Source organism: Sclerotinia sclerotiorum, genomic scaffold (assembly GCF_000146945.2).
Source record: "Sclerotinia sclerotiorum 1980 UF-70 scaffold_3 genomic scaffold, whole genome shotgun sequence".
In the NCBI taxonomy this organism is placed as follows: Eukaryota; Fungi; Ascomycota; class Leotiomycetes; order Helotiales; family Sclerotiniaceae; genus Sclerotinia; species Sclerotinia sclerotiorum.
The window spans coordinates 1638008-1665620 of NW_001820833.1; the positions used below are offsets into that span (position 1 = coordinate 1638008).

Consider the following 27613-nt stretch of genomic DNA (forward strand, 5'->3'; position numbering starts at 1 on the left):
GCGGAGAGGCATCAAAATACAAGGCAAGGTAATGCAATAATGCGATACGGGAGGACGGTTACGTAGGTTGTATGTATAGAATTCTGACAATAGAATGTGTACATGCTATTAGTCCATCTCAGTGTGCAGTCCCCGCAATCAGTCAGAATCGTGCTCGTATTCGCGTCACACAGCATTTTCAGGAACTGTTGTGGGAAGTTTAAATCTATTTTGGTTGGAGGTATTTGTACAGTACTTTCACGATGCGGCACTCTGCACTAGATATTACGCAATTCATCCCTGAAAAATAAGAGGATACGAGGATAAGTAATCAAACCTATTGTATATTTAGTATACTAGATCCACCAGTTCACCAGTCCACCAGGCTCAGATGAAACTAAAAATTCAAGCTTATCGGTAAGCTCTGGGATGAGCTTCTAGATACCTATGTGTGTCTCCGTATGGGATATGTGTATGCCTGGTTGGATAGAGTTGATAGTTGATACGAACGGTTCGTGATTGTGTGAGTTCATCCATTTTAGAGTTTTCTTCTTTCTCTTCTTTATCTCTCCAAGTCATAATTTAGTAAGGTTATTGTGGATTGGGTTAACTCCTGTGGTTGGTTACTCGTGCGGTCGCAACTACCTAGTACCTATGCATAGCTAGATACCTAGTGTCTTAGTCAGGGATGTTAAAGGTCTTGACCTCATCGTAAGTTTGAATTTACTTTTTCCTTCTTTTTTCTTTTTGTCTCAAGTCACCAAACTGAAGCAAAACAAAACAATAAGAGGAGGAGGATTACTTATGTGTTTAATTGTGGAAAAGGAGAAGGAAGGTAGGATTTTAAACGGGTAGGTAGTAAGAATATAAGGTTTTGAATTTATTTTCTGTACTTCGATTGTCTTGTGGATTCTTGGGGGATTGCCCTTGATTATTTTACCTACCTATCTATCTACCTTTGCTTCCCGACTCTAAGGGTTTATTACTCCAAGGATTTACTACTGCTAGGATTTATGAAGAATAAGATAACAGCGGGACAGTTTAAATGATAACCATGTATATTTCACTGATTTGTACCAGGTTTTAAGCTCTAAGTCGATGCTCAATCTTGCTTCCATTCCTATCTGCTAGGTACATATAAGATTTTTTTAATCGAGGTACGGTATAACAGAAGTGCACTTACTTCCTACTCACATAGCATACTTTAATTATCGGTGTTGGAAGGGGCATTAGGTAGGTTATCAACTGGTAGGTTAAAGACTAGAAAGTAGAAAGTAGAGACTTCCCAGCAAGTACCTACCAAGTACAAGTAGCTTTGAGGCGGAAAAGAAAGTAGTAAAGGAACTTGCAAGCGGGAAATTCCTCTCTTTAGACTTTCCCAATACCGTTATTTTGAAGTGAGTCCTGCCTTGGACTTGCTTTCTATGACCGGCATTACTACTTTACGGAGTACTCTACGGGTACCTTGCATTCCGTTCATTCCCTTTCGAAATTTGGATTGGCATTTCTTCTTTCCTTCTTTGAGGGCTAGATACCTAGTATATATAAGTTCTAGTTACTACATACAATTCAATCCATACCTTATCTACCTCATTCTCGACGACGACGTACGATTAAGACTACTTATATAGGAACATCCACATCCACAACATATGAAAATTAATGATTCATACCGTCTCCATTATTACTAGGTATAAATACAACTACAACTACAGCAACCGCAACAACAACGACTCCTATCACTAGGTACTTGCGAACTACTGTCGTCTACATACCTAATATTGGTACCTACTATTCAACCTTGAGGACTCTGGTCTTTAATTTCTTACCTCTTTTCTCTTCTCATTTCCTCTTCTCACCACTTGAATCTTCTTAACCACCTTCAATTCCATCTTTCATTTATTTGGATTTTTTTAATTCGTCCGACCTTTTTGTTCCTCCTTCTTTAGTTCATTCAGCTTTTCTACTCACAAAGGCTACTCACTACCTAATTTAGTAGGTACCTCAATCAAATCATCATTGACTTTTTCTTACATCATTTGTACAACCTCGAACTGCATCACAAACCTTCAACCACAACATTTCACCCCCTCCCCCATCCTCACATACCAAATTATCGTTGGGCCAATCCACGATGGAATCAATTATTCTCCCTTCACCAGATCTTCACCATGTAATTGGGAAAAACTTACAAGATGCTCCCGATAAATCAAATGGAACCTTGAATCGATCAAGATTGGCTTCATTCTCAACAACTCGAGATTCGAGTATTTCATGGGGTCGACGGCATCACCATGGTTCTTGGTTACATTCCTTAGGGTGTGCTAGTATCATGACTCTCTGTCCTCTAATTGTTATATTTTATTGGATCGCACTTTCGCGATTCGGTGGTTCTCTAACTTCAACATACAAAACAATGGCAATGATGGGTCCTGTCAATTTCTTATGGCAACATGCGCCACGAGGAAATATGAGAACGAATGTTGGTTATGGTGCTTGGTTGTTATTCCAAGCCATTCTTTATCAATTTTTACCTACAAAATTGAGTTCAGGTCAACTTACTCCAGCCGGATATCTTCTCAAATATCGTACGAATGGTCTTTCAGCTTGGATTGTCACTCATGCTTTGTTTCTCATTTCGTCATGCTGTGGACTTTTAGATCCGGCAATCTTGGCAAAGCATTGGCAAGCATTATTGATTTCGGTCAATGTTTATGGATTTTTGCTATCTGGATTTGCTTACTTGAAAGCTCATTTGAGTCCAACTCATGAAGGCGATCGAAAATTCAGTGGTGAGTTTCATTCATGATGGCATCCTTTGGAATGTGATATTAACACGTGACAGGATCTATTTTGTACGATTTATATATGGGAATTGAATTGAATCCTAGATTCGGAAAGCACTTTGACTTCAAATTGTTTCACAATGGTCGACCTGGGATAATTGCTTGGACTCTCATGTATGTTATTATCTCATCACATTGATCAGACGTTGAATCAGCCCTTCATTTCCCTTCATGATTCTCTCACTAACCTAATTTCTATATAGTGACATGTCCTTCATTGCATACCAATACCAAATCCATGGATATATCACCAATTCAATCCTTCTGAGCACTTTTCTCCATACTTTGTACGTTGTGGATTTCTTCATCAATGAAGATTGGTACCTTCGTACCATTGATATTTGTCATGATCACTTTGGTTTCTACCTTGCCTGGGGATCTATGGTGTGGCTACCTTCTATGTATACCCTTCAAACTCAATATCTCTCAATAAATCCTAACTCCCTATCACCTTTTGCCGCCATGACGATATTTGCCTTAGGCGTTAGTGGCTACGTTCTCTTCCGCAGCGTCAACCACCAAAAAGATCTCGCTCGTCGCACTAAAGGAAAGTGTCAACTCTGGGGTGCTCCAGCTGATGTTTTACGCGTTACATATCGAACCAAAGATGGAAAGGAACACGAAAGTATTCTTCTTTGCTCCGGTTGGTGGGGTTTGGCTAGACATGTCAACTATCTGGGTGATCTTATCCTTTCATATTCCATGTGTGCGGCTTGTGGTATCAATAATTTACTACCATGGACTTATGCAATTTTCATGACGATATTGTTGATTCATCGTTGCTGGCGAGATGAGGAAAGGTGTTCGAAGAAATATGGCAAAGGTTGGGAAACTTATTGTCAGAAAGTTAAGTGGGTTATTGTGCCTGGTATCTATTGATACATGCAGATGTGCGAGTGGATGAGGATCGATTCAATTCCAGAGAAATGGAAATTAAATGGGGTATATGATTAGATGATGGATCATTTTGGGCCTGGCAGTACATGGATGTTAAGGGATGGAGAGTAAGACGAAATACTCCATGAGACAAAATTCATCAATAGATGGAGCTGAGGTATGTATATTGAGGGTAGCATCACAAATAGAATGGATGACAGAAAGCAAAGGAAGGGAACGGGGGACGAAAAATCGAAAATTGATGGATGAATGGGATGAGAGGTAGTGCATTATGAATGGAGCCAATAGACCTTAGACACAAAAAGTAATAAAATTAGATAGCATCAAATTCCTAGAATCAATCATTTTTCATCATCCCGTTTAAGAAATCTCTTGGCTGATACTTTTGGGTAGCAAAGTGAAAGTGATGATAGCTGATAAGTTGTTGGGTTATCATAAGATGTTTACATATTTAGTAAGGTCTTATTTAGCATCCCTGGATGTTATAAGTGGGACTAGGATTCCTCAAGCGGAAATATCCTCTTATTAGGTAGTCAGATTACATGTTCAATATATACTCTGTGGATTGGAGGTAATTTACAGAGTACGGAGGATTTATGGATTTGTTGATCTTGGGTGTTGGTGAGATGATTTTTATTTTTATTTCTTTTGAAATTCGGAGTTCGAAGGTCGACTTTGAGATTGAGATTGAGATTGTTATATGTGGTGTGGTTGATGCTTGGGGTTTGTATGACTTGTATGACTTCTGGACTTTACTTATTGTACACTACAACGTTTTGTGTGACCAAAAGGGTGTTTATAGACCAGCAATTGTATTTAACTTAAAATCTACAGGTGAAGAGCATCTATAGATAGGGATAGTTACTTTATATATAAATAAATGAATAATTGTTACGACGGGCTACACAACTACCAAGACACGTGATCACAAATGATCAGTAGTGATCATTAAGGATCACTAAGGATCACGATATAGATGATCACTAATGATCATGAAGGATCACCAGTAATCATAGAAGCATGAAGGACTATATAATCAAGATGGATTTCCTTTGTATAGAGATTCGTGTTCAAGATCAATCATTTAGTATACTCTACTATTAGTTACGAATTGCATTATTGTCATTACTTTAAGTCCCTGCTTGACGCCTAGTTATAAACCATCTCGAGAGCCTAGAGCACTTCCACGTGATCTAGACGGTAAACCTCGTAACACTAGTCTATAAACATTCTTTTGATCATAGTTATCTTTATATTGATATAAATTTCAATAAATCATTCTAACTTTTGATAAAGATAACAAAGATCCAAAAAAGTTAAAAATCATTAATTTTTGGTGTGATTTCGTTTAATGTGCGGTGAGTAAATTCCAGAATTCTTACGAGTTTATTTATTCACTGATTAGCTCAATCATCTCATGGGTCTATGATGATCTGACATGGATTAGTAACTTGTCAGTGCTGAGTGTACCCATCTAGTTTCGGTGCTCAAGATACTTCTAAGATGGACAAGGTCCTCGTAAGACTTACCAAGTACTCGGGATTTTAATGTGCGTTTTCAATGCCGTACTTCACACCATCGCATCTAATCTAAATGAAGATCCAACATTTTCTTCCCGCATAGAGCACTTTGCATACATCTAGACCATGATGCCCCACGCCCGGAACCGGGGATATAATAAAGGCTTTATATGTATCTAACTAGAATCAGCGCGGGTAATATGTACCGGATATCCTATTATGAATCTAAGGCTTATATCCTTTACTTCTCATAAATATATCTTGAGGACTTGATGTTATCGCGCGGCTTGACCGATTTCCTGGGACTTTCTTTTACCAATGATAATGATATTGCGTCGCCTTATATTCAATACCTGTTACTTCGATCGAGCTACTCTCATCACGATGTCTGCTTCTTGAATTGGATTCACTTCTGACTTCTTAAAATGTCTCAGAAGCAGAATTATAGTCTTCTTTTGTCAGGGAATCATTGTATGCTATTCATTATATATAAGTATATGAATACAACGAAACCAATCAATACACTGCAAAGTCGTCTGGATACACGACTCATAATTCACGATCAGTTCTTCACTATATCTAACATCAACATCATATTGGTTCTGTCTATCTACCTACCATTCGCTACCTAGCTACTCAAGATCCTTAAGTCACTTGAACTTTGAACTTCTAGTACAAGTTCCTCTTCAAAACCATTCCACTTATTCTTCAACCCAGATAATCGTGGAATCATCATGAATGTCCCTCCAGAAACAGCTCTTCCTTTCTCTAAACATAATACTAAAACTTGCGGTGGCAATGCTGCGTTTCATAATTTTAATAATGATTATTCTCATATCGTCAATCCGAATTATAGGAGGAGATTAGCTTTGGCTGAAATTGATAAGGTGTGTATGATTTTATCGTCTAGTCTTTCTGTTCTGATATAATATGAAAGTCATCGGTAGCTGCAATTACTTGAAATCCTATCCTGTTTCCATCACTCAGTTTCCAATTCGTCTTGACGCGTTTCGTGAAGCTGTATCTAATCTACTATTAGGTTCCTTTTGGTTGGTATCACGTTCGCGCTGTCGTGGTGGCAGGTATTGGATTCTTCACAGATTCCTACGATATATTCGCCAGTACGTCTTCCATATGCATCCAATCCATAAGATTAACCGAAACCACCTCAAAACTAACATTTTCCCCAAGTCAATCTTATCACATCAATGCTCGGTATGGTGTACTGGCAAGGTCCTCCCAGCACAGGAGGAAATCATGGTATTCTCCCCACGGGTATCAATACAGCCATCAAAGCCGCCACTTCAGGTGGTGCAATCATCGGTCAAATTGGATTCGGATGGTTGGCGGATTTTTTAGGAAGGAGAAAAATGTATGGTGTTGAACTTGCTGTTGTTATACTGGCTACGCTGGCTCAGTGCTTGAGTTCTCGTAGTCCGGCGCTGGGTATGGCGGGGGTGTTTATTTTTTGGAGAGTGCTGTTGGGCATTGGGATTGGCGGTGATTATCCTTTGTCTGCGGTTATTACTTCGGAGTAAGATAAGATGTTTTCTTTTTGAGATGGATTATTGCCTTTAATACTTGCTTCAGTAGGTTTTTGGGAGTTTGATACTCAGACTTTGCTTTTGTATCTCTTCAAGTCTTGCAAATATTCAGGATACTACTTCCTTCCATTTTACGCATTCTATCTTCCATTAGATACAGTACTGATAAATTCATAGATTTGCCCCAACAAAATGGAGAGGAGGAATGATGGCCGCAGTATTTTCCATGCAAGGCGGCGGTCAATTTGCCGCTGCCCTCATCGCTCTTATAACCACATATGCATTCAAAAACTCCCTAATAAATACATCCAACACATTCGATACCTGTGATCCAGCATGCCAACTTGCAGCGGATAAAGCATGGCGTATAATTGTTGGCTTCGGAGCTATCCCAGCTTGTTTCGCTCTGTATTATCGAATCACGATCCCGGAAACTCCACGGTATACTTTCGATGTGGCGCATGATATGGAAAAGACTAATGCGGATATTAATGCTTTTGTGAAGAACGATGCTGAAGGGGATGTTGATCTGGTTTTACAGAATAAGATGAAAAGGTATCACAGGTATCATTTGTCTGAGTCTAGTGCTTCTTGGTCTGATATTTTCCATTACTTTTCTCAATGGGATCATGCCAAAATACTGCTAGGTACCTCACTCTCTTGGTTCTTCCTCGATCTGGCATACTATGGTCTCGGTTTAAATGCCAGTACTATATTAAACGCCATCGGATATGGTACAGGACCGACTCTCTACCACATATTACTACACACGGCAACAGGAAACCTAGCACTAGTATGCGCAGGCAGTATACCCGGCTACTGGATCAGCATCCTCACAATCGACACACTGGGACGCAAACGCCTGCAAATATTCAGCTTTGCAATCCTCACCCTTCTCTTCTGCATAATCGGTTTCTTATATGATTCTTTATCTAAAGGTCCCTTACTCACTCTATACATCCTCGCCCACATCTTCTTCAATTTCGGTCCGAATACTACTACGTTTATTATCCCCGGGGAATGTTTCCCTACGAGATACAGAGCTACGGGTCATGGTATTAGTGCCGCGAGTGGAAAACTAGGTGCGATTATCGCGCAGGTGATTTCGTTACCGTTACTTATGAACGAGGAGACGGATTCGCTACATTGTCGGATAAGTGCATCGCAGTGTTCTCCGCGGCTTAAATATCTTATGCGCATTTTTGCGCTGTGTATGGTTTGTGGTGTTGGTGTTTCGTTTCTGGTTCCGGAGACTATGGGGAGATCTTTGGAGGAGTTGGCTGGGGAGGGGAAGGGGGGGAGTTTGCTTGATGAGGTGGGGGTTGGTGGTGTGGGTAAGAGTGAGAGGAAGAGGAAGAGTGATGGTGTATCAGCTGATGCTTCTTTCTGGACTCGTTGGAATCCTTTTCGTGGGGGGGAAGCTGCGGGGTTTTCGGAAAATTTACGACGGGTGAGAGGGAGGGATGTTGATTGTGTGCTGAGTGGGAGATCTCTGGGTGGTATTAGGCGGAAAGGGGGAAGAGTGGGTATTATGACGCGGGCGGAGGGTTTAACGAGGATTCAGGGTGGTGGTGATGGTCCTTCGGGTGAGGGTGAGGGTCGTGCTTGTAACCCTGATGTTACGCATATGTCGGGGACTTGTGATAATTCAGGGGTTTTGGGGAGTGGTCTTGCGTGTGAGAGGGATGATACGAGGGATACGAGAAAGACGGGAGAAACGAAAGTGCAGGGTTCCACGAATACATTCAGCGAAGAAAGAAATGACAGAGCTAGTGCGCCTGGATACGAATTGAATACACGAGATTTGAGTAATCGTGGTGAGTGGTGGCATATTTCAGGTTCAGGCGGGAGAACATGGGAAAATTTGAAGGGGGAGGGAGAGTATTGAGTTGATGGATGTAGGGAGATTGTTGAAGTGATTTGATTGATTGTTTGTTTGTTTATGGATATTTTTGGCTTTGGCTTTATGGAGTTTGGGTCTATGGAGTTTATGACTGCTGATTTGGATGGTGGGTTTAGGTTTTTGGTGTGGTTATTTGTGTTTGGGGAGATTAAAAAAAGGTGCCTGCGGAGTAGTTGAGATATCTATGCAGTAGTTGTTTATTGTAAGATTAAGATTCTTGACAAATGTGAAATAAAAGAAAATAGTAAATAAGGAATATAAGATGATAAAATTACAGATATACCACGAAACATTTGATTTTGAGAAATATTTATATATACAATATAAAATATTCAAATAATCGACAAAAAACAAAGACTGTCATTAATCTACTTCATCAAATCTCAGTTACAAATCTATCACAAAAGTCCTTCAAAAGCAAGTCCAGCAAAACCAAATATAATAATTCCCTCCCCCTCCTTTTCTAGCGAAACTTGTGGGGCAATGGGGTCGGCCTTGCTGTGTTATGTATTCTGTTTATGATGATCTTGTAAATAATATGCTAGAAGTTTGATGCAGCAGATTTCTTAATTATGGAGATTCGGAAATGGAATGATGAATTTGGATGAAATTAGGTACTGTTTGAAAAGATATCTGGGATGATAGGGGTATCTTGGGATATTTTGGGATATTGTCTACGGATGATGCGTTCGGCTTCTGCTGGGAAGATTAGTCTGTCTTGTGGGGGATCAAAGTGAATAGGGATCCAGAATGAGGTCTGCGGTGTCTGAGATGTAACTAGCATCGTTCCTGCTCTGCCTTCAAATTTCTTGTATCGATGTTGAGAATTGGTGATTGGTGTGAAGGAGATTTTTATGTGATGTTACTATCGTGATGTTGTGGCATGCCACGTGATCAATGATTCTGATCTAGTACCCACATTTTTGTTTTCCCCTTCTCTCAACCACTTCGGCGACGTCATCATGACTCCTTCTGCTAAAAAGGTTATCGATACACTCAAGGTATGCGTGCGGAACGGTGAGTTCTGAGTATGTATTCTGTAACTCATCTGGCACTGTTTTTCACAACGTCGAATTAAAGCACACATTTACCACTCAATAGGCTTATCGGCGCGAGTTCCTGTTTCCCGTGCCAACCTTGTTCATCATGAAACGTCTTTGAATATCAAAGATGGCGATGATTACTTTTCCACTGTATTAAGTCTTCACATGCCAATCATGAGGCATGGCGTACCGTTCCAGAAGCCCTACTCACATTGGCATAATTCTCTTGACTGTCCTTGTTTGCGTTTACCTGTACAATAAGCAGCCTACAAATCTACGATCATCAATCATTCAGTTCTCAGTCGACGAGCAGAAACCTTCTGTGGACATTCTTCAGTCACTTTCTTTGACGGAGGACCAATGCGCGGCAAATTTTCCTGGCTTGACGAAGGAGATTGATGATGCAGTGGCACGAGGACCATTTCCACTCAGGAAACAGCCGGATCATCGTACAGGGCTTGTGCAAGGAAGAATAAAGGATGGAAAGGTCATATTTGAGCACCGAAACATACATGTTGCTAGCTATATTGACTGGCAGATTAGGTATATATAATTTCCACGGACCCTAGCCTCCCCCGGAATATGCTCCAGGTTTGTCTCTTTCTCCATATCCTTCGTACATGGTCTGATAATCATATTACAGGAGCGAGATTCTGTTCTACATCAACTTCACCGTGCCGTCATTACCTCCCCGTCCCCTCTTCCAAACACTATTTTCGCATTCAACATACTCGATACTCCTATGAATAACTCTTGGGCATTCTCTAGATCGAATGACCCTCATATTGAGAATGGCAACTATTGGGTTATGCCGCACTTTAGTTTTTGGTCCTGGCCGTTATCATTCATTGGTACCGTTGATCAAGCATTATCTAAAATTGAGGACATAGAGAAGAACACACAATGGACCGAGAAAATCGATAAAGCAGTATGGAGAGGAACAGGTTGGTTCAATACAGTCGGTAATAAAGACTTGCGACCAGGTCTAATTCAAAAGGGAAAAGAGAAGGAATGGGCAGATATAGAAGCTCTCAAATGGAACACAAACAGCGAAAGTGCTGAAAATGCTATTGGAATCGAAGACTTTTGTAGGTACAAATATATCGTTTATACAGAGGGTATAACCTACTCCGGGCGCCTGCTCTTCCATCAAGCGTGTGCTTCCATTATCCTCACTCCACCACCAACATATCTACTTCACAATACACATTTCATGCGTCCAATATTTTCAAGCTCATTTTTTTCGGCGCGTGAAGAATCCCCGGAAACCGGCTATGATTGGGCAACTCGTTGGCCTAAAACATACGGACAAAGTGAAGCGAACATCATATTCGTTGAACCCGACTGGTCAGATCTCGAGGAAACAATCATGTATCTACGAAAGAATCCTGAGATAGCTACTGGTATTGCCAAAAGACAAAGAGATCTATTCACCAAGTACTTGTCTCCTGCTTCCGAAGCTTGTTATTGGAGAGCTCTGATACGAGGATGGAGCAAAGTTGCTGAACCTGATTATGAAGATGATGGTTGGGCGGGGTGGGATGCTGAGGGACCGGAAAATGGTGAAGGTATGAGATGGGAAACTTTTAGTTTACTGGGGAAAGTAGCGAAGAATTGAACTTTTTTCGTTTTGCAGAAGATGAGGATTGGTAGTGGGGAACATGGTTTACTCATTTATGTAGAAAGATTCTAGTTTCAGTAGTTTACAATTCAGGTTATCACTATTGGTACATGTCCTTTCACTACTTTGATTGATTGATATTTGAGTCCATGAAGGTTTCAAATGTTATTTCGTCTTCTGAATTCTGCCAAGTGGTTATCCTAACTGATGCATCTACATAAGTCCCCAGTTTGAAAAAGAGATATCCTACACCAAAGCACCCAGACGCAGGGTGATGTATTTTCACAATATTTCGATACGAAAGTAATGAGACTAGCATTTCTACTGAATAATAAACCGAATGCTCTCTTGTAAGATCTTACAGAATACCCATATAAATCAAACAGTGGCAATTTCAAAGAACAGGTAAAAACTCAGATATCCAAAGAAAAAAAATAAAAAATTAAATATATCAACAAATCCCAACCCAACTCTCAAATAAACCTAACCTACTACACCAAAAATAAAACAAAGCATCATCTCGTGCTATAGCACAATAAAGATCGTAAGATCTTACATCCTCATAAAGTAGGAATACAAAATTCCTCTTCCTCTCGTCTTATCTGATCATGATTATAATATCTCGTCGGTATTATAGCTTCTTCTCTGTATGCTGATGGTGGAACATCATGACCTTGACGTGTGGTGCAATGGGTATAAGTGAGATTTTGGTTTAGCTCGTATGAATGAAGTCGAATATCTGGGTCCCGGTATGTGGATTGGGAATGAAATGGTGGAATTGCTGATGTATAGATGAATGGGATTTGAGATCTCGTCGATGAAGTTGAGACTTGTTCGTCGTCGGTGTTATTCGTTATCATCAAGTGTAAGATATCAGTTTTCATCCCTAGACTTTTAATCCCCTTGATTATACTCTGATTTTGTTCTTTTGGCCCGTTGATCATCCCTCTTGCTGTTCCTACTGAGCTTGGTCGTCTGCTTCCGGAGAGATTTTCTCTTCCACTCGCTTCCCCTGCTGCGCTAAGTGTGGTGCTTAATAGTCCACTTCTTTTTGATAAATCACTACTTGAACTTCCTCTGCGATGGCGATCTTTTCTATCTCGTTTACGATCTTCCTTTTCTTGCTTGCGGGAGCTCTTATCGTCTGGGATACCAGTGAGGAGGCTTTTAAGTCCGCTGCTATTGGCGGGATGATTTGGATCCGCCCAACGGCTTTCAAATGTCGCTAGTGGACTAGCAAATGATGAATTGGGATTGTTATAGGCCTATGATTTATGAGATAGATTTTCCTAGCACAAAAAAGAATTCTACATACATATCGAGCTTGGGCTCTTCGATCTCCATAATCGGCGATGAAGTGGCCCATTTTCTTCAAGCCTGTTTGCTGGGAACGTCTTTCGTCTTCGGGATAGATGAGGGGTGCTGAAGGTGGAAGTTGCATTTGTTTTGGTACTCCATATGGATCCTGTGTTTGATTTGGTTTGAATGTTAGAACCATGGCAAAGAGACCGTGTGGGATGAAAAGTTCTGTATTGGCTTGGTCTAGAAAAGAGGTCGATCTAAGCAAGATATTATTTGACTGCTTTTACTGTCCTTGTAATCTTTTCAACTCACTGTCTTTGTGTTTGGTAACCTTTGGCAGCTTTGACTGCAATTGGGACGACCATGGATACAACCATTGGAGCAATACCGGGTGCAAATCCAACACCTTGAGCTGCCACATTAACGGCATCGAGATAGGGAGATGACTATATTTGAGTTAAGTACTGTGGAAATGATATTCATACCTTTAAACTTACTTTATGGGCTTCATTGAAATCATCAATGAACTTTATAAAAGTCATTTGATCTATTCCGCAGTCTGCTAGCTCTGGGGAATACGCTCGGATGATACCACGACTCTGATCTTCAGGTCTTCGTTGTGGTAGTATTACAGGACAAGAAAGTCCTCTTACTGGTTGAGTTCGTTGCTCTGGTAGCTCGTGAGCATAGAAGGGAATATCACGTTCGTATGTGCTTCCTTTTGGTGAAGCTCGAGGACTCTCCGTTAAATATCTTCGATAACTCTCATCTTTCTGCATGTCTGCATTTATGCGATCGGACAGGATATTTTGATAATCGGAATAGGCTTGAATATCTCGATATGCTTCTTCGTTATTAATATTTTGATATGTCTTCGAGGATGTTCGAAGTGGGACTGTTGTGCGTTAGCATTCATACACAAGATTTCCAGCGTTAGAAAATCTATGGGATTAATTCGTGAAAGATAACTCACGACTTCCATCTTTGACATAGGTCTTGTTATTTGAAGATCCATAGGACGTTTTGGCTTCCATGGCAAGGCCGATGCCTGAACTAATGAGTCCAACGAGTTTCCCCATACTTTCGGTGGAATAAGAAAATACTTGGGAGATGATATAGGTACTTTGATGACAAGGGGCTGGAAATCAATCTGTATGTGTGTTCAGGAAGTGTATATATTCACAATAATTTGGACAGAAGTAGCTGCTTTATACGAAGGAATGTTATATTCTCGATCATTTAAGTTCATCTTTAAACAATGCATCGATAAGTGAGATTAATGACAAGCAAGGTAAGCAAAGAGGGTAAGGTGTTGAAGGGTGCGAAACCCTTTCCGCAATAAGTGCAAATGTCCAAAATCAGATACTTCTGAGCAGTTTTCATCGTTTCATGTTGAGGTCTAGCAATGCGATGGTTGCGAAACAATGTCTCGATTGGGAATGAAGAGCGTAATGTTTGTATGGTAGTTTGGTGATGTTGGACCACGCTACTTCGAGGATACCCGTTTTGGTAATGTTCGCTTACTTCGATGGCTAATTACTCCTTCACAGTTAACACCCGTATTTATCGCCATCTCATTCTCAATCTTGTTCGTATCCCTATCCATCATCCTCGCGCTCTCATTCCCTTGAATTTTTAAAAAAGAGCCAAATTTCCTCTGTAACTTACTTCCTTTCGTCCTTTTCCAAGGCAAATAAGAAAGGTCAATCGATTTCATGTTTTTGTTTCAGTTCTTTACTCAGGTAATACTTAGATCATAAACTTATCTTAGAAATTACACAAGTGACGTATGACCAGTCAAACATGCTGATTGAAGTAAGTTTCAATTATATAGCCAAAGCTATTCTTACAAGGGTCCGGTGTCCCGAATCTTATAAGAGAATATTACGAAAATAGCGTGTGGTAAGGGAACGACATCTGTATCGATTTCTGCATGTGCAATGCTTTCTTGAAATCATATAATGACTGCTGGAGCTTTTAAGGTGTGCAGAGAGAAAGAGCAGTGTAGTTATTTTGACAGGTACTTCATCAGTGTTCAAAAGAAAAGTAGAGGGCAGTCGAGTAATCATCTCTTGTTGACCTCCTCGGATCTTGGCAGCATATGCATATATATTGCATGATGCATATAAGGAGCAAACAAAACTCAACTTTTAATTCATTCTTTCCTTTTTGGTATACTGTTTGTTTGCTTTCAATATTTTGATTTCAAAGCACTTTAATTCCGAAGGCTGAATACCTAACCTTATTCCTTCATTTTTTGAATATATACTCGCAGCTTAACTGCTTAGCTAGAGAATCAATCAATTCAATCTGATGCTCTTTCTGGTCTCAAGAAACCCAATATCTCTCCAATAACAAGGCACACACTAGCATGGAATCCTTCAAAAATAAGGAAGAGATCAGAATTAGGAACGGATGAGTAGTGTTAGTATCAATGAAGGAAACCAGGCAATCGACTCCTTGATTTCACTCTCGTAGCAAGGTAGAGCGGAAACGTCGCGATAGAGATACCTGGTCAACGCTGGCAAGATCCATCTGTTAGGTTAACTAGTGGATGCTCGGTCCCTTGACGGAATAGTGCTACAGACATAGCCAGCTGCCATATCAAGGCTTCCCACCGTCGCAGTCATACTAGTAATGGTTTGATCGTCGCAAGATCCATTCGGAATTGGAAGAAATAAAGAGTAAACGATCCGATGATTCGGAAGTGGGCGGTGTGTGCTAGCGCAATGATATGGCTGAGTAATCAATACGCTACGCTGAGGATACCCGAAAGGGAAAAGGCTGATGATGACGTAACCACGGACGTTTGACGAACAAGCAATCAAAATGTTCCGGATCTTCCCCATAGGGCGTTTGAACCATCCAAAGGAATTCGAGGAATCAAGCTTCATCTGCATTGCATTGCCGATCTCCCACCATACCGACCAGGTCTTACACAGTGACTTAGCAGCTGAATGATAAGTGAAAAAAAACCTTCACTCCACAGCCATATCACCAGAGGTATCAGTGTACAAAGCAACAAGTAACAAGTTCAATTTACTTCTTTCTCATTCTTTCATGTGATCAGTATTCCTTCTTGATACAACTACAAAATATGCGTTTATAGACTGCTCAGCACCTTCCTCTTTTCTCTATAAAATTGCGCTGGACTCATAGTTTACCAACCGCAGTTATCTCCATCACTTTCGCGACATGGTTTATTGTGGTAAGCCAAGTAAAGCTTGCGCAGAATGCAGGCTTCGCAGAACCAAGGTGAGCAAGCACTTCGTAGAAGAATAGAATCAGTCACTCATCTACACTAGTGTGACACTCTGACGCCCTCATGTTCACAATGTATTCGTGCTGGACGTTTTTGCACAGGGTACAGAACTGAAGCAGAGATGATGTTTCGTGACCAAACGAAACACTATGCAAATAAACGTCGAATTTGGAAAGAATCTCGAACGTCGGTATCTGGGCAGAAAAATAAAGCGTCGAATGACGCATTAGATTTCTCTATAGATCCTCAATTTACCAGCGAACCTAAGCTTCAGCTTGTGACGCAGACCACACCACTTACAATAGAGCTTTCTACTTCTTCATCTGAGCAGGCTACATGCTACTTTTTTCGAAACTACGTCTTAGAAGATAAGTCGACAAGTGGTAGCTTCCAGTATCTCCACGACATCTATGGTAATGAGCTCATTGGGTCCGCTTTGGCCGATAGTATTGAATCCTTGGGCATGGTTGGCTTAGCGAACTTTTGGAAAGCCCCTGATCTCCAACTTCATGCAAACAGAAAGTATAACTCTGCTCTAAGGCTTGTCAGTTCTCGTCTGAGAAACGAAGCTGAAGCACGAGCAGACCAAACCCTTGTGGCGGTAATGCTTTTAGGCCTTTATGAAGTAAGTCTTACGGACAGACGTGAAACCTTCTAACGCTAAGAACTCATCAGACAAATACATGTACTGGTCCTCAGTCGATGCAATCCTGGACTAAGCATATAATCGGAGCTTCATCATTGATGCAATTAAGAGGAAAGCAGTGCCTTGAAAACCCTATAGGTCGGCATCTATTTCTTCATCTCCGGACTCAGGTTGTATGTAATCTTCTGGTTCAATTTCGACTTATGGATATTGATTTTTCTAGATCACAAATTGTCTACAACGCCATGTTTCTACTCCATCTTTTATTCGTGATTGGTCAAATTATGCGCTCCAGTTTCAATCACCGGATGATGCCCATGCTACAATTCTCTCGGAACAAGTGATGGAGTTTTGCGATTTACGTGCAACGATGTCTTCTTTTCATGATCATAGCAATGCCGAAAATATTATCAAAGCAGCTCTTACAATTGACTCCAAGCTTGTAGAGTGGGCTTTTATCTGTCCTCCCGAGAGTATGTTTTACAAAACTCTTACCGTGAGGCAAAGGTCTGAAGGTATCTTTTCAGATTATTATCATATTTACGATAGTATCTGGGCAGCCGCACTCTGGAACCATTATCGATGCGCTCGGATCCTCATCAATGAGGTTGTTTATGTTCAGCTTACACATCTCAAATATACCAAACCCGAGTTATTCGTCTCGGAGCCGAGAAACCCTACTTTCTCTGATTCTCAATTGGAAACATCAACCACAACTATCATCCAATTGTCACATGATATATGTGCTAGCGTTCCGTTTATGCTTGGATACAAGGAGGGTGGAGAAGTGGCTTTAGACAGTGCCAAAGCAGTTAGTGGTAATCTGTTGCTATGGCCTTTATATACGGCGGCTTGCACGGCTGCGGTGTCGGATATGATGTGCCATTGGGTAGCTGGTAGATTGAGAGTTATCTCAGATATTATGGGAATTAAGCAAGCTGCTCCATTGTCACATATCTTGACAAAAAGAAAGGATTTGTTGGCTTGGGAGCTTGAGGATGTTAAGAATGGAGCTGCACCAAATTATGAAGATTGGACACATGGGCAATTGATGGAGCTGACTTGAGCTAGTTCAAAGCTGTAGCTGCTACTGAAAAAAATCAACTCGCTGCAGACTAGAATGATCGAGAACTTCGTCTTTCCCAAGCGCTGGGATCATTCTTGCTGTGCTTCTGTCCCTCCAACACGTTCCATGGAACACCTTCGACAAAAAGAGCTGCTCGTGGAGATAACCTAATTGCTGGACGCTTTCCGGAATAACTAAGGAGATAGCCTAACCACCACTGCTTTGTTCCATCTTCATTTCCCTTTCGAATATGCAACCGGTGAAGCTACCTCGATTAAGACATCAATGATTGCACGACGGCCCACCAATATGCGACGACCTAAAAGGTGTAGGAGTCACAATGCGATGTCCTGCTCAATGGAGAAGCATCCGTTAAGTCATATTATCCCAGGCACTTTTCAGTAACATCACTCAATTAAGATTCAAAACAGAGTTACAAAGAACTTGGAAGTTTGAAGCCGGGATACTATGTAGTGATAGAGAATAACTCAGTATAGCACTTTGAAGCCAACACCCAAGATGCTCATACAAAAGAACACGAAGATTAAGTCTAGACAATCATATCAAGCAGGGCAACTGCGGGAAAACAATAAAGCTTACTGGACACTCGAAGTCCGGGTCTATGTGGCGCGAATTTCAAAAGTAGGCTTTGCGAGTTCCTTCTGATATGTCTCCGGAAATTCAGCTAGACAGGACGGGGAATATACTATGACTTCCTGTCGACAAAATATCTACCATGAAAGTCTACCACACTGAGAAATCAGCAATCTCGCTTTCCAATAAAATGAAGAAATTTCTCTAAAATTTATACCCACACCTATAACGAAACCAAGAAATGCTGGAGGAATAAGTGATTGAAACTAAAAATTCTCAATACAGAAGAAATACCAAAAATTATTAAAGATACTTCAAGCCATGACGATTATCACACAAGTGGTATAAAAGAAAAGTAATCTTACATGAGTTGTTGTTGATGTTACTGGGATGGAGTGGATATATTTACTGGTATTCACGGAATAGATTGTGATTTGTGGGTGGGTTTATTATTAGTGAGAGGTTGTGATTTTGGCATAACATTCGTTAATGGTATGGCGCTCAATGATTTTTAACCCGCCTCGAGATCAGCATATGTTCGCGAGAGAACAGATATTTCTACATTAAAGAACTTCGCTGCTCTGATAAGAGATGTGGTTCTTGAACTGTAGGTAGTCGAAGTAGAAATCACATCTAGACATACCTTGCCAAGGGCATATAAACTCGAGTTTCGACGGTACCTCAAGAATTCAATGTATTCTACTCAAGTAAGCTGAGGGTGCGTAAATGGAATTTTAATGAATACAAAAGTAGCATAAGTGGGCATTCGTCCATGACTTGAAACAAAAAGGGGAAACACAGTACTGCTTTGATCGTCGTCATTGTGAGTGTTATCATCACAATAAAGGATAGCAAAGCAGCAGTATTAGGCACCCTCCGCCCCTTAACAAATGATGGAGTATTACCAAACGTAATCTGATCCACTCACCTTTCGTAAATGCTTTGATAACCAGAGAATATTGCTACCTTCATGGAGAGTGCCATGTAAGAGGGATATGACTGTCCCATCTATATACGAGGATCTAAATAGAGCACCCATTTGTGTAGGAAGAGAATAGGAAATGGAATAAATGTATTCGAAATTAATGTAAATTATGGTGCCCATACCATTTTTTGAAGAGACATGCTTGAGATTACATGAATTATCGTGCGTATTGATCCAGAGTAAAGATGAAATAGTTGTTGAGCGCAAATGGTGTTCTTAGCCACTGGCTTGGAAAGCTATAGAAAACTGAGTCTGGAGAGACCGGCGACAATGTAAATTTGTTCCCACCACATACCGTCTGGAACGGACACTCAACGAGTAAGTTGAGGCAAAACAGTGTTTGAAATCCTACTTTGAATGACGGCGCACCTGAATTGCTAGCCTCAATACACGAACCGTGTTACACCACCACATTTCGACAACTCGCCCAAATCGTCTTCTGGTGGTCGGTTTGCAAGCACGAAATTCTTTTAGAAAGCCCACGAAAATGCTGTATATGGCACATAGAGATCCGGCTTGAACAGAAATAGTTCCGCTTTCTAGGATTTGGCCTCCGCAACCTCCAAAATATCAGTGTCAAGATTGAGCTCTTTCCACGGGCCCAATTCCAGCTTTGTATCGTTCTCCCTCACCCTTACAGCACCACCCACCATATAATGCTGACCTAGCGCAGCTAATTCCATGTGTACGTTAGTAACTTCGCGGCCCTTGAATATGATACGATAATTCTTAGTTATCTGTCCTCTCTCCAAGGAATTTAGATCATCAACCTCGGGCGCGATTGGAGTTTGAACGTCGCGAATCTCTAAGTCCTTAAGCCACGGTGCAAGCAAAGCCTCTCCTGTCATCTTGACATAGCTTTCTCGTAAACACCACATGGCATAGAACCGCCTAAGCTTCGCATCAATGACCTTATTACTATCAATTCTTGATTGTGCGGCATTTCCTTCAGTGTCCTCGACGACAAGATCCAGTTGCCTATTTCTCCACTGGCATCTCGAAAGCGCATCGTTACCATATCCATGAAGCTTCTTGCCGGGCACAACTTTGTCGAGTCCAAGCGGAGAAAGCTTCATAAAGTTGATCTCTGAATCTGCGAACACTTCTCCGTGCATGTCGACCCAATCAAAAAACCCGCTCTTTTCTATATATTTATAATCATTCGGCAATCGTTCGTTGGCACACACGATGTCCGTTCCCACATTTACTGTTCCATCACCTCCGATCACAGCAATTAATGTAACAAGTCCAGCCTGATGACTTACATTGAATTCAAGTCGAGGTTGATCTGCGGTTGAGTGATAACAAGGCTTTCCGTTTGACTCTCGAGAAATTGTACTCTTCGACCAAGGTACATTACAATATTTCGCAATAACAAGGTGCTTTAGAAGGTGGGAGGCCAAGCTCATTTTCGCATCTTTGACATGATAATATTTCAGGACCGATTCTTGCTCCGATTCAGAGAGGATTGCCAGAGCCCGAGATGCCTAACATATCTGTCAATTGAGACAAGTAGAGCACCCAGCAAACTATATACACACAGCTGTCCTCAGTTCTGCGACCTCCTCTCTCGGCTTATCTTTGCGGTGGACGGGCCACAATAACCTCGTGTCGAGCAGCCATTGTATAATGTATGGCTTTGAGTCCGGAGACGTCATGGCGACGCAATTATGATGATTTTCGCAGAAACAACCTCAACAAATTGGAGTCTTCAAGGTTGGAGAACTATCAGGTGAAGGCTGAGTTTAAGCTACAGGTAACGCATGGGATAAGGAATTGATTATGTAAGCGGATTGGCGCTCAATCCCATTTCTTCCCCAAACCAGCTTCCTCCTTTCCTTCTAAATTTCTCCTCCACATCTTCTTTTGGGAGAACAACCTTTATTTCCAGGAGATATAAATATTGCTTATTGTTACATTGTATTATTCTCTTGCATCTATCGCAAATAACTGATAGTCTCATCAATAATACGACACATAAGTGTGTGCCATCCAACAAATTCATTGGTGGAAGAAGCATTCCATTGTACCTTAACCTATGATCCCGCAATTCTGTGATGAGGCATTTCAAAGTTGTAATTGCCTCCAGGCAGCAATAATCTGTCAGGTTTTAAGACTATCATGATTGCCAAAGCTAGCTGTCGACAAATTGAAGGTAATCTAAACACAAAGACGCTGCTGTATAGAAACCAAAAAAGAAACATGCAGCAAACTTCTCCTATACTTAAGCACCCCGCAGGAATCGGGTCAGATCAACCCGAGTCTTGCTGGTAACACACTGGTCTCTATGTGAGCTTTCCTGTCCGATCTAGTCTTAGTTCTGCGGTGGTTGGAGTCCTTGGCACCTTCGCTCTATCATATCTTCCTTGCATTGGCAATCTCTCACATCCTTATTCTTTCGGCCCATTATACCAAGTGGAAGCTCAATCAGCCTCGTTGAATCTTTAGGGCCTGACGCCCTTTAATTCACGCATGGATAGTTAATATTTGCTACATCACTTCACGAGCCATGGGCAATCCGGATCTGACTATTGTGATGGGAGAAGCAGCGAAAATTAATACAAGGTGGATGGCAAAACGCGCCCATTTTGGAATATGCTAAATTTCTGATGAAAAGTATCTTTGCGCTCAACGAATATGTGAGAAACTTAGATACACCAATGATGATCTCTGTGCAAATATCCATTTGGTCAGGTTTAACGATGCTCCAAACAATAGGGGTTCAACCAGCGATTTCTCTTTTATCGCCCGCAGACATTGCAGCGGCAATAGCAGCACCGAAAAGTTTTGATGAGCAGCATTTATGGATGATATATTTGGCAATATTGAAATCGATTACATCCTCAATCATCATGAAAAGCTTGCAGATCCAGGGGAGATTCATGTATGGCGGAGAAATGCTGGTAAGAATGATGAGAATGGTAAATCTTATGATCGAAAAGGGAAATCTAAAAATGGGTTACGCTGCAGGTATAAAAACACTTGGTAAGTGTACTTTTTAGATTGGATAAGATTGACGTAACGATGGGAATAGCCAAGAATGAGACTGGACGGGGAAGATAAATTACCTGAAACAATTCGGCACAAATTAACGGTGTGTTTCATCTGCACGTCGCGATAACGATTGACGGACTTCAACAGCTGAATAATTTAAATGGACAAAGGAGAGGTCTTATATTTTTGGAAATATCGCGATCACTTACTGAATTGAGACTGTTCTACAACCGAAAAGTTTCGCGTAACAACGTGTACGCAGGTTTTTATGCAGCTTACTCCGTGCAACATGACATGCTAAATATTCCAGCCCCAAGATCAAAATTTTACACGCAAGGCTGACGCACATTCATAAAACCATGAGTTCTTAGGGATGAGGAATATTCTGAGGGGTGCGGTATTCTCTGATAGGCAATTCACCATGTGTCAGACAGGGTAGTTACGGTTACATTAGGCAAGCCATATTCTGGAAACCTTCTATATCCCCGGTTCCTAAAGATATATCCAGTCACATTACCTCATTGCCGTCATGGCAACCAGATGGTAGCTCGTTCTTTCTCGTCATCGTGATATTCCATGCAGGAACCAGAATTATTTCCACATGGCTTATATCTGGGCCTATGTAACCAAGAGATAACCAAGCTTTAGGGGCCTACAATGGCTGTTTGCACTTTGAGTTCCACTAATGTTCCAATGTGTATTCCCTTCCATGCATAGAAGCCTTTCTAACCTGATTTCAAGATATCAATCATTGTACAAGTGTCTAGATGTCCACACTTCTTTTAAAAATACAATCTCCCTCAATTTATTATCGTTCAAGACGGCGATGATATTCCATGACTAGTGGTTTGTGTTCAGGTCCTTGTTCGGTAGATTATTCTGCTAATAATTGATGTGATAGTTCACGACATGGCAGGCCCTAGTAAATCTTCATACTATGGGAATATGAACGAGTTCTATCCTTCGAGCTTTAATGACTATCCGAGTGATATCAATGCGTCTCTTGATTTCGATCACGCTCCATCTTCGGAATTTTACCTCAGCCACGAAATGTTTTTCATTCCTCAGATGCTTGGTGAACAGCCTTACCTTTCCCAGCCTCTATTTACCGGAGTGGCGCCTATATACGAACAATTACAGCCTCGATCAATTGTTACTAGTAGTACTGAAGCCAAATCTAGCAATAAAGCACAGCCCTCGAGGGTGCTGGATGGGAACTCTAGAAAAATTGCCCCAGAGTCGCAGAAAAGCCTGGGATATTCAAAAAGCCATCAGGTGATGGAAGGAGAATATTATGAGCATGGTAGTAATGAGAACCTAGAGCATTCCCGTAAGAAACGAAGACCTTCCGAAGACAAGAAGAGGCGAGTATCAAACATACCACAGGCAAATGTCTTCAAGCTGGATTTGAGTATCCCTTTGAGTTCTCAGCCCAAGTCGCAGCTGGTAGCATCCCAAGAGTCTTTGAGCTCAGTTTTTCAGGTGAATGCAAATCAACCACCAAAGCGCAAAGCTCGTAGCGCTTTTACACCACAGGGGAAAAAGAAGGTGGAGGCGGTAAGGAATGTCGGTGCTTGCATTCAATGCAAGTTTAGAAAACGAACTGTAGGTTGACCTTGATCTTGCATTGAATCATTTAGCTAATAACGAAGTGCGGAACAAGCGAGCCTTGTATGTTATGTGTTCGAAGGGCTGGAAGTGTGGAGTCCGCAGCATCTTTGTGTACAAGAGAATCACCTTTCGTTGAACTCTCGATAAGTGAATGTAAGAAGTCCACCTTTGTGGGAAGCCTACGATACTGAAGCCACAGTCTACTCCAGCGGCTTCGTTGAATGTATAACCGACTTCAATGTCGGCTTTTCAGATGTAAATGGTTACAGCAGAACCATCAAAATTGATGGAAAAGGGCACGCCTCTTCTCCTTTGTGCCTTAAAGTTATCGAAGTACAATTGTCATCTCTGAGTGAGGATGTATTAGAAGAACTTCGCCGAATAAATATATTCAACCCCAGGTTCTCATTTCAGCAAGATGCCCGCCCGAATTGGCCAAGCGCCATCACTATTTTGGACTCGAAATTCTTCTCATCCATGGAACTTGAAGATTGGGTCGTGCGATACACGTACCGCAACAAAATAGATGATGCGAATTCTACCTCTTTTCTATTCGGGGTCGCATACGCTAAGGAAAAGCTGCCCCATGTAAGTTGGCATCATCTATTTCGATCCGTTACACTATTAGCTATGACACTAACGCTAAGAAGGCAGATTTGGTAAGAAACACAACCAAGCTTATAGCATTCAGTGACATGCTATGTAAAAGATTGAAAATCACATCAATAATTGGAGAGCAGGATATGGCTCCCCACTACTTTGTACTACGAGCACAACTTGAAACAAAACTCTTCAATTTCCTCTATAACGCGGAAAGTCTTGTGTACCAAGAGCTCCAACGTCTAGTTTTCAAAACTTCCGGGCAACTACCGAAAGATGCCCTTGTACCCGTGGCACTAGTGCTGTGGTTGCTTACAAGATTGCAAAGCTTGAAAGCAAGCCATCTTATCAATTTGAAGAAAATGAAAGAATCTTGTACGTGTTATTTCACTTATTATTTCTCAAAATTTTCCACATATTTAAGGTTCTAACAATCCATAGCATCACCTCAAACAACAGCATCATCTGCATCCCATCAAAAGCACTCTCTCAATCTCATAAGCGTTTTTATCGCCCTATTTCGATCGTCCTTTCCACTCCTCATGGACTTCGAGGATGGGCGCAACAGATATTTACTGGGAGGAAACGAGGAATTGATACAATTATCCAAGAAACTGAGGAGAGATTTAATAGCGTTCAAAAGAAGAGGCTATCTCAAAGCTTGGACTTGGAACGGCGGGTTCTTGAAAGATCAAGTGGGTAGATTGAGAGACGTGTTGACAGAGTAAACCATGCGATTTCTGGAACGGGGGGAAGAAAAGGTTCTTGTGGAGTATTGTAAGAAATTCCATTCGGTTATTACTTTATGGGGGTTTTTGAGCATTCTGCAGAGCGTTTTGTACAATAGAATGATTGGCACGAAAGGACAGGAGATTGTCACGTTACGAATGTACAGGTATTTGGGATATATGGCATATAGCGAAGATTTTAAGTGACGTGAGACTAGTTGACCTGAGATGATTTAGTACGTAAGATTACTGTTAGCATCACTTATTCAGAGCGGATAAAGTCAGACTGCTAATCAAAAACCTCTTTCCAGACTAAGAATTGCCTATCAACTTATTTTTGTGCCGGGTAATATACAGTATTGTACTCCAAATCATGAAATGTAAAGGCATCAACATGTCGTCAGCGAGAAATCGCCCGGGTACGTACGTTAACAGGAAACTGAACATAGCCGGGCACCCTAAGATGTCATCCGAGTCATTTTGCACGGCTCTAAATGGATTTCATAATGCTTATCACGACGAATCTACTCCCATCCTCATCAATTTTGCTACTGACTGAGAATGCAAGTCGTTAGTTTTAAAATTTTGCTGTTCACATTCAAATATGTGAGAACTTTTCACGAGTCATCATGCAGATCACTGCAAAAATGCCGAGGTCCAGGTGGCTGGTATCATAAGTCAAAAACGATACCGTCTCCTTTATTTATCAATAATCTCATCAACTTCATTATAGTGTCACAGAAATATCTACAAAATGTCTATCCCGGCCATAACTTCAAAGGAAAGTCCAGTATCACCATCAAATGACAGCGCGCATGAACCCTTTGGCTGTCCAACCCCATATGCCGAGCCATTGTGGTACTCCCGCGACGTTTCTCCACATTACACAACTTCTCATCGTAAACTCCGCGCGGCAGTGCGGAAATATGTAGATGAAGAGATATTGCCATATGCCTTTGATTGGGAATCCGCAGGCAAAGTACCAGACACGGCACGTGTATAGCTCGTGATCTTAGAATTCTACTGATGAATGAAACAGGCATGGAGACGTCATGCCCAGCTAGGCTATCTAGCATTGATCACGGGACTTCCAGATGTAAATTTACCCGGAGATATTAAATTCGAGGAATGGGACTCCTGGCATAGTCTGATTGTTACGGATGAAATTTCGCGTGTGGTAAGATCTTTGGGTCATAGACCGCCTTCCATACTGACACGACTCAGGCTTATACCGGAGTACTATGGGGTCTCGGAGGAGGCAATGAAATCGGGGTTCCTCCATTAGTCAACTTCGGAACAGAAGAACAGAAAGCTAAATTTCTGCCTGGTGTTGCAAATGGCAGTATACGTTTTTGTCTTGGCATTACGGAGCCTGATGCTGGCTCCGATGTAGCCAATATTAAAACGACTGCAATCAAGAAAGACGACCATTATATTGTAAATGGCTCGAAAAAATGGATCACTAATGCTATTTGGGCTGATTATGTCACAGCAGCAGTTCGTACCGGAGGCGCTGGTGCAGCGGGAATCTCACTCCTCATCATTCCTTTGAAAGCCGAAGGGGTCTCTCGGAGAATGATGCACAATTCAGGTGTTGGTGCATCCGGGAGCACATTCATTACATTCGATGATGTCAAAGTTCCTGTGGAAAATCTCTTACATAAAGAAAATCGCGGATTTGAAGTCATCATGTCAAATTTCAACGCTGAGCGCAAGACTCTTGCTACTTCGGCCATTCGATTGAGTAGAGTATGTGCAGAGGACGCGTGGAAACACGCTTGTACGCGTGAAACATTTGGAAAAAAGTTGATTGAGAACCCAGTGATTCGAGCAAAATTCGTGAAGATGGGAAGAATGATCGAACCTGCACAAGCATTTCTGGAGCAATTAACATGGTTGATTGAACTGAGTAGGAAGGGCGGAGAAGATAATGATGTGAGGATCGGAGGTATGACGGCAATGCTAAAAGTTGTTAGCACTCGCTGTCTTGAGAAGTGTGTGAGAGAAGCCCAGCAAGTTATGGGTGGCTTGGGTTATGCTCGAGGTGGGAAAGGTGGAAGGTAGGTTCGTTGCGTTTCTGTGAAATTAGAATTCATGCTAATGACCCTCCCAGGATCGAAGCAATTTCGAGAGATGTACGGGTTATGGCTGTTGGTAAGTGCAATTTCTATAAATTAAGTGTCATACAGACTTCGATTCCTTCTTTGGGGAAATCCATACTAATAATCTTCAGGTGGTGGGAGCGAGGAAATCTTGAGCGAGCTTGCAATCAAAGAGGAGACAAAAGACCTAAGGAGATATCGAAGCACGTCGAGTAAGCTTTGAATCGAGTTGGCACATTGTTTAGAAAAACATAAACAGAAAAAGCAATTGCCTAGCCAAAATCGAAAGGCTCCTTGTCGCATGATACCAGGTAATAATTGGAAAGGCAGTTCTGACAAATCTGCCTGGCTTTTAACGCGCAATTTTGCG

At 41.4% G+C, this 27613-nt stretch overlaps 10 protein-coding genes across 10 annotated transcripts; 7 read left to right on the top strand and 3 right to left on the bottom strand.

The window, feature by feature from the left end:
• Positions 1–2395: 2395 nt before the first annotated feature.
• On the top strand, positions 2396–3704 carry SS1G_02725 (hypothetical protein; the record flags this gene model as incomplete). Its single annotated transcript, XM_001596455.1, has 3 exons — positions 2396–2771; positions 2825–2939; positions 3029–3704. 3 exons carry the CDS (start codon positions 2396–2398, stop codon positions 3702–3704), a joined length of 1167 nt encoding a protein of 388 aa, XP_001596505.1.
• Positions 3705–4318: 614 nt separating this feature from the next.
• Positions 4319–4573, top strand: SS1G_02726 (predicted protein; the record flags this gene model as incomplete). Its single annotated transcript, XM_001596456.1, has 1 exon — positions 4319–4573. One exon carries the CDS (start codon positions 4319–4321, stop codon positions 4571–4573), a length of 255 nt encoding a protein of 84 aa, XP_001596506.1.
• A 1403-nt stretch (positions 4574–5976) lies between these two features.
• SS1G_02727 (hypothetical protein) lies at positions 5977–8674 on the top strand (the record flags this gene model as incomplete). Its single annotated transcript, XM_001596457.1, has 4 exons — positions 5977–6129; positions 6282–6363; positions 6434–6776; positions 6964–8674. The coding sequence occupies 4 exons, from the start codon at positions 5977–5979 to the stop codon at positions 8672–8674; spliced, it is 2289 nt and encodes a 762-aa protein (XP_001596507.1).
• A 977-nt stretch (positions 8675–9651) lies between these two features.
• On the top strand, positions 9652–11350 carry SS1G_02728 (hypothetical protein; the record flags this gene model as incomplete). The annotated part of the gene is made up of 3 exons (XM_001596458.1): positions 9652–9690; positions 10302–10323; positions 10623–11350. 3 exons carry the CDS (start codon positions 9652–9654, stop codon positions 11348–11350), a joined length of 789 nt encoding a protein of 262 aa, XP_001596508.1.
• Positions 11351–11913: 563 nt separating this feature from the next.
• On the bottom strand, positions 11914–13734 carry SS1G_02729 (predicted protein; the record flags this gene model as incomplete). Its single annotated transcript, XM_001596459.1, has 5 exons — positions 11914–12618; positions 12669–12912; positions 12968–13101; positions 13153–13550; positions 13629–13734. 5 exons carry the CDS (start codon positions 13732–13734, stop codon positions 11914–11916), a joined length of 1587 nt encoding a protein of 528 aa, XP_001596509.1.
• A 2307-nt stretch (positions 13735–16041) lies between these two features.
• SS1G_02730 (hypothetical protein) lies at positions 16042–17629 on the top strand (the record flags this gene model as incomplete). The annotated part of the gene is made up of 2 exons (XM_001596460.1): positions 16042–16542; positions 16787–17629. The coding sequence occupies 2 exons, from the start codon at positions 16042–16044 to the stop codon at positions 17627–17629; spliced, it is 1344 nt and encodes a 447-aa protein (XP_001596510.1).
• A 2118-nt stretch (positions 17630–19747) lies between these two features.
• On the bottom strand, positions 19748–20866 carry SS1G_02731 (hypothetical protein; the record flags this gene model as incomplete). The annotated part of the gene is made up of 2 exons (XM_001596461.1): positions 19748–20695; positions 20750–20866. 2 exons carry the CDS (start codon positions 20864–20866, stop codon positions 19748–19750), a joined length of 1065 nt encoding a protein of 354 aa, XP_001596511.1.
• A 1064-nt stretch (positions 20867–21930) lies between these two features.
• On the bottom strand, positions 21931–22059 carry SS1G_02732 (predicted protein; the record flags this gene model as incomplete). Its single annotated transcript, XM_001596462.1, has 1 exon — positions 21931–22059. One exon carries the CDS (start codon positions 22057–22059, stop codon positions 21931–21933), a length of 129 nt encoding a protein of 42 aa, XP_001596512.1.
• A 564-nt stretch (positions 22060–22623) lies between these two features.
• Positions 22624–24004, top strand: SS1G_02733 (predicted protein; the record flags this gene model as incomplete). The annotated part of the gene is made up of 3 exons (XM_001596463.1): positions 22624–22627; positions 23104–23807; positions 23855–24004. The coding sequence occupies 3 exons, from the start codon at positions 22624–22626 to the stop codon at positions 24002–24004; spliced, it is 858 nt and encodes a 285-aa protein (XP_001596513.1).
• A 1891-nt stretch (positions 24005–25895) lies between these two features.
• SS1G_02734 (hypothetical protein) lies at positions 25896–27466 on the top strand (the record flags this gene model as incomplete). The annotated part of the gene is made up of 5 exons (XM_001596464.1): positions 25896–26138; positions 26181–26318; positions 26366–27201; positions 27255–27295; positions 27375–27466. The coding sequence occupies 5 exons, from the start codon at positions 25896–25898 to the stop codon at positions 27464–27466; spliced, it is 1350 nt and encodes a 449-aa protein (XP_001596514.1).
• Between the last annotated feature and the right edge of the window lie 147 nt (positions 27467–27613).